Source organism: Rana temporaria, chromosome 11 (assembly GCF_905171775.1).
Source record: "Rana temporaria chromosome 11, aRanTem1.1, whole genome shotgun sequence".
NCBI lineage: Eukaryota > Metazoa > Chordata > Amphibia > Anura > Ranidae > Rana > Rana temporaria.
This window is the reverse complement of record NC_053499.1, coordinates 128,959,619-128,969,526: the sequence shown is the minus strand read 5'-3', so window position 1 is coordinate 128,969,526 and position 9,908 is coordinate 128,959,619. Positions and strand designations below refer to the sequence as shown.

At 44.2% G+C, this 9,908-nt stretch overlaps 1 protein-coding gene across 2 annotated transcripts in view; it reads right to left on the bottom strand.

Annotated features, from left to right (window-relative positions):
- Positions 1-3,044: 3,044 nt before the first annotated feature.
- The window catches only part of LOC120917667 (inactive hydroxysteroid dehydrogenase-like protein 1), a 41,933-nt gene continuing 35,069 nt past the window's right edge, over positions 3,045-9,908 (bottom strand). For both annotated transcript variants that reach the window (XM_040329122.1, XM_040329123.1), the window contains exons 4-5: positions 9,427-9,654; positions 3,045-3,481 (exon numbers count right to left, since the gene is read on the bottom strand). In XM_040329122.1, coding sequence (XP_040185056.1) covers positions 3,377-3,481; positions 9,427-9,654 — 333 coding nt within the window. In that variant the 3' untranslated portion in view covers positions 3,045-3,376. The remainder of the gene's footprint in view (positions 3,482-9,426; positions 9,655-9,908) is intronic.

The window sequence follows — 9,908 nt, the reverse complement described above, 5'->3', positions numbered from 1 at the left end:
CTGAAAATTAGGATTGCAGAACATATAAGTGATGAGATATGAATTTATAACATTTTTATTATACATTTTATAATTATGTATGTGTATTTTATGGAGTTTTAATGATGACATTTATATTTCATATAAAATTAGATTTTTTTGGATATGCAGGAGTAGTAATGCCCATATATAATGATTTATTGAATGTTGGAGCTGCTACTGACGCATAACAGCAGGTATTTGTGTTTAGTTATATTAATTTGTGACTGAATATTGATTAACTTATATATGTTTAACCACTTCAATACCATGCACTTACGCCCCTTCCTGCCCAGGACAATTTTCAGCATTCAGTGCTGTCACACTTTGAATGATAATTGCGTGGTCATGCAACACTGTACCCAAACTACATTTTTATAATTTTCTTTACACAAATAGAGCTTTCTTTTGATGGTATTTGATCACCTCTGCGGTTTTAATTTTTTGCTAAACAAACTAAAAAAAATCATTTTTGAAAAAAAATGTTTTTTTTTTTAGTTTCTGTCATAAAATGTTGTTTTCCCCTTCACTGACGGGCACTGATGAGGTGGCACTGATGGGCACTGAAAAGGGTGGCACTGTTGGGCACTGATGAGTTGGCACTGATATGTAGAATTGATGGGCACTCATAGGCAGCACTGATATGCAGCATTGATGGGCACTGATAGACGGCACTGATAGGTGGCACTGACAGACGACTGTGATGGGCACTGACAGGCGGCTGTGATGGGCACTGACAGGCGGCACTGAATGGCACTGATAGGTGGTACTGATTGGCACTGACAGGTGGCACTGATGGGAAGCACTGATGATGAGGTACTGATAAGTACTGACAGGTGTTACTGCTGGGCAGTGATTGGCACTGTGGTGGGCACTGGCAGAATTACATTTTTGCACTGTGGTGTAATCAATAAGCTGATTATCAGCACAGACCCCCCCCCCTCTGACAGGGAGAGCCGCCGATCGGCTCTCCCTGTCAGCGCCAACCTGAGGAATGACGTTTACCGGCACTTCCTGGGAGCTGATCACGTGGTAAGAAGCCTCTGACAGAGGCTTCTTATCAAGATCAGAGATGCAGGGTGGTGTCAGACTGATACGACGCAATCGCCATGCTGTGCGCCCCCCACTGGCGCACGCCAGCATGTTATCCTGCTGGACGTCATATGACGCCCCCTGTCAGGATAACAGAACCACTTCTCAGAAATCAATATGCTATTGACCGGGCGGAAAGTGGTTAAGGTATATTGGATTTTTTACGATTTTAATAATGTTCAGGTTATACTTGTTAATCCATTGTTTTTGTTTAAGAATGTCATGTTTTTTTACATGGCAATTATGTATTCAGTGCAGTGAGGCTTTTTGTCCCGCTCCCATGGAGGGGATCTGGGGGCCCCCTTGTTACTTCCAGATTCCGATAAACCCCCCTGTCCATAGGGTTGTCAGGAAGAGCCCCCTCAGCCCTAAAGCACCACTTTTTTCTATTTAATAAAGGAATTGTCAAAAACTTGTGTTGTGTCTTTTGCTCACTTTTTTGTTAAATGAGTGGGGGGTACAATATACCCCCTACTCATTGACATGGGGGTGGGATCTGGGATCAGGGGGCTTTCAGATTCAGATAAACCCCCAGCCCACAGACCCCCACAACCACCGCCCAAGGTTGTCAGGAAGAGGCCCCCCCAAGGTGCACCCCATGACCCCATATACATGTGGCCTGGTATGGTTCAGGAGGGGTGCCTTTTGCTCATCCCCCACCTTTCCTGGACTGCCAGACTGCATGCTCAGATAAGGGTCTGGTATGGATTTTGGGGGGGACCCCCACACCATATTTTTTAGTTATAGCGTGGGGGGTTCCCCTTAAAATCCATACCAGCACTAAGGGCCTTGTATTTTTTCTTCTATTCAGCCGTCACCAGGGAAGCCCGCTGACAGCTGAGGACTCATCCATTGTTAAGGGCGCAGCGGCCGGCTTCCTGGCCCTGCTCCTTCAAAACCGATTGACTGTGCGCTCGGTGGGTGAACATCCTGCCAAGCACACAGAAAATATGTTCGGACGCCCAAATGGGCGATGTTCATGCAGAACTTATACTTGGCCTGAAACGTTCACCCATCCCTACTCAGAGTCTCTTACAGATGCAGCAGAGAATATAAAGGCTCCAGAAACACGACTTCCTACTGTTGTATTTCAAGTGCTGCTTTATTCATTGACATAAGTCTGTGTGGACAATATGGTCAATAAGACATAGAATTTGAATGCAACCAAATTTTACTTTAGCTAATTGCAGTACAGATGATGTTTTCCAGTATTTTGAAATATAAGAAGAAGACAATGACATTCTTAAGCCCTGTCTTTGCGAAGTACCAACACTGACTAAGGAGAGGGGGAAGAGGAACATACCAAAAATCACATTAGTAAATAAGTTGCAGTGATCAGAAACTGGCAGTAGATATTAGCATACTACAGAAAAAAATAAATCTCATGCAGTTCAATACAACACAGAAATATACCGTATTTATCGGCGTATACCGCACACTTTTTTGCCCTGAAAATCAGGGCAAAATCGTGGGTGCGCGGTATATGCCGATACCCACGCCGAGTTTGAATGCTGCGCTGACGAGTGTACTGCGCTCGGTATATACCGAGCGCAGTACACTCGGGCAGTCTCGGCTCCTTCCGCGCTCACGTCCTGGACGTACAAGACGTCAGCGCGAGAGTTGCCGAGCATTGCCGACAATACACGAGTGTACTGCGCTCTGTATATGTCGGCGCAGTATTCAAACTCGGCGCGGGAAACGAGCGGGGAGGACGCAAGGACGCCGCAGAAGGACGCCGGACCCGATGAAGAGGACACCCGAAGTCGCAGAAGGACGCCGGACCCAACGAAGAGGACACCCGAAGCCGCAGAAGGACGCCGGACCCAACGAAGAGGACACCCGAAGCCGCAGACGGACGCCGGACCCGACGAGGCCGCCGATGGACGTCGCACAAGACACCAAAACTGTAAGTACAAAAAAAACTTTTTTTCCACAGGATTCGGGGCAACTTTAGGGGTGCGCGGTATACGCGGGAGCGCGTTATACCACGATAAATACGGTATATATAATTGAAATCTTGAGAAAAACAAATATGGCCTATGGTCAAAAAAGTAGTAATAATAAAAAAAAGAGTAAGATATGTGCAGTACTTGGTAATAGTAAGTGAATACAGCCAATAATGATACTAAAGATATGGATAATTATAAAAAAGAAAAATATGAATGTGATCTACTTGGACTATAAAGAGGAAATATTATTATAGATTAATGTCCCTCTCACAAATATTTAACATGTTCAACAGTGGAGAAATGTGATTTGTGGATCTTTATAACTTCACTGGTTTCTGATTGCGCACCATGCGGAGGGTGTTGTTGACATAGGTAAATATGTCTACCCAGAGCCATTCTGGCATCCAATGAGTTAACAACATCTGTGGAAAAAAAGTAAAGAAAAAATTAAAAACTTACTACTAGATCAGCTCCTCCTTAGCAATACAAGCTCATCTATTTGTTTTTTTTTTTGCATGCACATTTGATGGACAGTCTGAAATGCTTTTATACTTATGGTAAATCTGAACTCTAGACCAAGGGTCTCCAAACTTTTCAAACAAAGGCCCAGTTTTCTGTCCTTCAAACTGTAAGGGGGCCGGATTGTGGCCACTGGGGGAAGAAAATGTCCTCGGCCCAACATCAGAAAAGGTTAACATGGCCTCAATGTTAGTGATCAATAGGAGGAGGAGTAGTGTCCCATCACTGGTATCAGTGAAAGAAATAGTGTCCCATTGTTAGTGTCAGTGGAAGAAATAATGCCCCATTGCTGGTGTCAGTGGGAGAACTAGTACCTCATATCATATGGAAGAATAGTGCCCCAAGGGCCGGATAAAAGCTCTAGACAAACAGCTAAATACACATATGATTGGCCCCAAGTGCTGCCCCTCCCTATCCAAGTTTTTGGGATATCTCTGCTGTACAGGGGATTACAAGTCAGAAGTCAAATGTATACTAGTTGCCGTCAAAATAAAAGTATAATTTTAATAAATACATAACTGCCTTCTGCATTTAGTATTATTTTAATATATGACCGGAATTTGCAATAAAGTGGAACTAAAGATAAACAAAAAAGTAACACATAATTTTCAGTCTTTCAATAGCATTGTCATAGTCTTTATTTGTTGGTCCCCCCGTAGTTTCATTATCTGTTGATCCAGCTAGTAGATCTAATTTTTCTATTTCCTTTAACAAACATACAAGTCCTTGGATGGGAGCGGTGATACCAGGATCATGGCTGCAGTGGCAGCTTGATCCAGGTAATACTTAGAGCAGGCAATGGTCTTTCTTGTAAAGGTGATCTAAGCAGCTTTATAGCCACCTGTAACGGCACCCCAAATGGCACAGGGGTTAACACTGTTTAGGATATTCCATTCCCGAAACACAAGGCAGCTACCGACACTCCACAGTCAGACTAGACACCTTGTCTCCGGGACATGACCTAATTTACATGAGCTAATTAACTACAGCTGATGACTCAGAAACCAGACCTTTAGGCTGTCTGTTAACTTACAATACACATTATCATCAATAGACCTTCACACAATATAGGGTCAATTAGCACAAGCCACAATGAAAGATCCTTAGAAGTTAGTCTGGATTCAATTTACTAGACATGTGCGTTCCCGTTTGTAACGAATGGATTTTCGTACGAATTTGTTACTTTTCGTACATTCATATCAATTCGAACATCCGAAAAGCTGAAAGACCCAAAATACGAAAATTACGGAATTACGAATAAGCAAAATAACGAACAAGCGAAAATACGAACGTATGATTGGACAATCTTACTAAAATACGAAACACCGAAAAAGCAAAATAACGAAAATGACATCTATAACAAACGATTTGCATTCCGTATTTTAAATCCTTTGTCTGTTCGTATTTTCATTCGTATGTTCGTATTTTCATTTGTGTGTTTTGTAAATCTGTTTCTTTGTCTGTTCGTAAATTTGTGTACTTGTATCGTTCTTTCGAATGGGCACTGGGCAGTGTAGTTAGTGAGTGATTACTTAATATCTTAGCCAATCAGATTATCTCTTTTGTGCTGAGTCACATTGTACAGTGTAAAGCCTCATACACACGATCGGACTTCAAACAAACTTTTCCGTGGATTTTTGTCTGAAGGGAGTTGGCTGGACTTTCGAAAAAGTTTGTCCAATAGAGCGTATACACGGTCGGATTTTTTGGAAAACGCTCATTTTGACGTTTGTTGGCAAAAAGTCAGACCGTGTATACGGGGCTTAAGAGGAAGTATATCTTAATATGGATTAGCCGCGTGTTGCTACGTATTTACGAAAGTACAACATTACGAATCCATTAAACGAAAATTATTATCTAACAAAATTACGAATTTCGAATCAACGAAAATAAATTAGACAGAATTACGGGTCCGAATAGGAAAACTTGCGTCTTGCGAAATACGAACGGGTCCGAATAGGAAAACTTGAGTCTTACGAAATTACGAATCTTTACGAATCTACGCAACGAGACGAAACGAAACAAAAAAATACGAACATTTTTGTTGTGCACATGTCTACAATTTACATTACACAGGTAGCCAGGTAGCTGGAGGTGATGACATCTTTCAGTCTTTCAATTAACATCTTTCAATTAACCTGTTGAGTTCAGAATCAACAAACAGAAATAGTTCTTCACAGATATCCTGGAATATATTGCGAATTACAGACCCATGTTAAAGCAATCCAAGATATATTCTGAATGTCCATTATTTTCTGGCTCATACTTTCTAAGAGCTTCTGGGTTCCACGGCCCTCCCGTTACACCACCCAATCATTATTACATGCGGCGGAAGAGGGTCAGTTCACACCAGATGCCGTTCTATGCGCTTTTTTTCTGCACTAAAAATGCATGCACAATGTTTTTCGTGTATGCCAATGGCTCTAGTTCACACCACACAGTCAGTTTCTGGTGCAGAAACTGACCGGAAACTGACTGCATGGTGTGAACTAGAGCCATTGAAATACATGAAAAACACTGGCCTAGATTCAGGTACATTTGCGCCCTCTTACGGAGGCGCAGCGTACCGTTTTTACGCTACGCCTCCGTAAATTACCTGCGCTATGATTCATTAACGAAGCAGTAGCTCCGTAATTTGCGCGGGCGCTCCGTAAAAATAGCCGGCGTAAGCGCACGTAATTTAAATGATCCCGTAGGGGGCGTGGATCATTTAAATTAGGCGCATTCCCGCGCCGAACGTAGTGCGCATGCTCCGTCGGGAAACTTTCCCGACATGCATTGCGGTAAATGACGTTGCAAGGACGTCATTTGCTTCAATGTGAACGTAAATGGCGTCCAGCGCCATTCACGATTCACTTACGCAAACGATGTAATTTTTAAAAATCGCGACGCGGGAACAACGGGTATGCGTAGCATTGGCTGCCCCTGCTAATAGCATGGGCAGCCTTACGTAGAAACCGGCGAACGCAAACGACGTAAAATGCGTACGCCGGGCGCGCGTACGGTTGTGAATCGGCGTGCGTATGCAATTTGCATACTCTACGCTGACCACTACGGGAACTCCACCTAGCGGCCATCGTAAGAATGCAGCCTACGATACGACGGCATAAGAGCCTTATGCCAGTCATATCTTAGGCTGCAGTCGGCGTAACGAGCTTTCTGAATACAGAAAAGTCGTTACGCCGGCGCAACTAAGAAATTGCGCTGCGTATCTATGGATACGCAGACGCACTTGCTTACTGAATCTACCCCACTGTGCATGCACTTTGTGCAGAAAAAAAGCGCACGGAACTGCTACTGGTGTGAACTGGCCCTCCAAGAGTATTAGCGGGAGTTTGGCACTAATTTGTTAGTGCATTCAAATTTGCTAGTACCTCTAACACTCTCCTCGCTCCAGATTAACAATGCTGCTGACCACAGGAGTCTCTGTTGCTCCGCCATCCAGAGTGTAGACCAGTGGTAGCTGTTCTTGCAGGGCGCAGGGGTGCTGTCCCCCTAATCCATGAGTCTGGCCCCTAACCTACGTGCATTTTTTTTTTTGAAGCACATGATTAGAGCATGAGGCTCTAATTGTCTTCAAAATGGGTGAGCCCACCCAATTGTGTGATATGTGGCTGGCTGACTGGAGGGGAATTGAGCAGCAGCCACCACTGGTGTAGACAACTTAAAGCGGTGGTTCACCCTGCTGAACAACATTTCAGCATACAATTCGGCATCGTAGCGCGAGCTACAGTATGCCAGTCTTACATTTTTTATCCCCGTACTCACTGTTTAATCGTACCTAGACGATTCCGTCTGCCGCGGGGAATGGGCGTTCCTAGCAAGAGGGAGGGTGATTGACGGCCGACTCTGGCACGTCACGCTCCCCGAAGACAGCCGGAGTAGGTCTCGGCTCTTCACGGCGCCTGCGCACAGGCTATGCGCAGGCGCCGTGAAGAGCCAAGCCTATTTTGGCCATTTCCGGAGAAGCGTGACGTGCCAGAGCCGGCCGTCAATCACTTTCCGTCTGGATTGGAACGCCCATTCCCCGTGGGCAGTCGGAATCATCTAGGTAGGATTAAACAGTGAGTACGGGGATAAAAAATGTAAGACCGGCATACTGTAGCTCGCGCTACGATGCCGAATTTTATGCTAGAATTAAAAAAAAAAAAACATTTTTTTTTAATAGGGTGAACCCCCGCTTTAAGACAAGTGTGTTACTAGCCAGAACCCGCAGGTGAAAAATATGTGAAAAAAAGGAAACAAATGCAGCCACAGAATTGAATTGGTAAGCTTTAAAATATTATCGTTTTTGGTTTTGGGCTCAATACCACTTTAAAGGTGTTGTAAAGAGAAAAAAAAACATGTTATACTTACCTCCACTGTGCAGCTCGTTTTGCACAGAGTGGCCCCGATCCTGGTCTTCTGGGGTCCCTCGGCGGCTGTCTCTGGTCCTGCCCGCAATAATTTTCCACCTTCAAGCGAGCGAGCTTGCATGGTGGAAAGTTCCTGCAGGCGCGCTCCCGTGATATAGCCGCTCTCTGTATCACTCGGGCCCGCCCCCCGACGTGACGCGTCATTGGATGTGATTGACAGCAGTGTGAGCCAATGGCTGCGCTGCTTTCAATCCATCCACTCTAGCCAAGCAACTACCAAGCTGATCGGCGAAGAGGCGAGCGCCGCAGGTGAAAGGGCTCAGGTAAGTAAAACTGGGGGGGGGGGCTGGGGGGGCCGGTATTGTCGGATGTTTTTTCACCTTAATGCATAGGATGCATTAAGATGAAAACACATGTACCTTTAGTGTCCCTTTAAGGCAGCTCATACTTTATGTTGTCAATGCATCACACTGGATGAAAAATAATAAAATTACACATTCTTAGCACCATAAAGCACTTTATACGCATTGTGGTATATTGTGGTATACTGTGGTGCGTTGGGCTCTCCTGTATATAATACTTTGGGGTGTCATTCATAGTAAATGACATCACAACACAGATAGAACAGGTGCATTGCCATGTTTAAAAAAAAATATGTGTTTTAATGTGAATTGCAGCAACACACTAGTGTGAACAAGCCCTTTGAGATGTATTCATAGTACTCTTATGGCCTGATGTGGCTACAGTCATACTATTAGGCTGAATTCACACCAATGCATTTTTAATGTTTTTTGAAATTTGCAGATTTGCACTACAGAACATGTTCCATAGGAAAACATGTTAAATGGACTGTAGTGCAAATCTGCAAAATGCAAAACGCACTAAAACTGCATAGGTGTGAATCCAGCCTTAAATACTAATACATGTGTGTGTGTTGTGGTATGACGCACAGAGGCAGCTCTTTAATTAGGCAAATTAGGCGGTCGCCTAAGGCCTCGCACTCACAAGGGCCTCGCGGCCTGCCTAACTTACCCAATGCATTACCCTAGTTTTGCGGGACAGGGGACCTTAACGCTGCTGTGCTCAGGCAGCGTTAAGAGCCCTGACTCAGGAACGGGGCCACCAGCGTCCCTACCACAACCAGTGAATATCGGTGACACCACCCCTTGTGACATCAATGACCCAGCATGTCCTCAGTCAATGACGTCACAAGGGGGCGGGTTCACCTGGTGCCAACTCCCGGTGGCCCCCGCCCCTTAGTTATTAAAGAGCAGGATCTGGGGGCCACCTTGTTAAAGTGGGCTTCCAGATTCCGATAAGCCCCCGGCACTCAAACCCCCCCCCCCCCAACCACTGGCCAGGGTTGTGGGGAAGAGGCTCTTGTCCTTGAATTATTTTTCCCATCATGGGCCCGAGTGGGGTCCCATGTCAAGTTTTGCCTAAGGCCTCACATGATGCACTCTTCCCATATTTGTACCTCCTATAATCCTCACCTGGATAGAGTGAGACAAGTGTCCTGCTGTTCTGTGTGATATTCCAATGGTTCTTACTGCTTGACGAGCATAATCCTTAGCATCAAGAACAAGTAATGGCTTTGTCTTCAAGAATGTACTAAATTGCAAAATATTGGTCTTTACAAAATATGTGACTAAGCTCTGAATAAAGATTCCCTTGGAAGAATATTCGTAATTTAGAGCTCGAGAAAATGCATCCATAAAAGACTGTAAAGAGAGAAAATCACTCTAAATTAAAATGATTTGGTATACATTGTATAAATAAATACTTATACTCAATAGCAGGTATGTCAAACTCAAACATTTTTTTAAAATATGTCCTGAATCCAGTGGAATTAACCTCCCTGGTGGTATGATTATATCTGATTTTTGAAGCTCAAAGCGGTACATTGTTGCGCATGGATATTTGGTGTTTTATATTGTAGGTCTGTAATTCCTAGGAATAACTCACTTAAATCTGT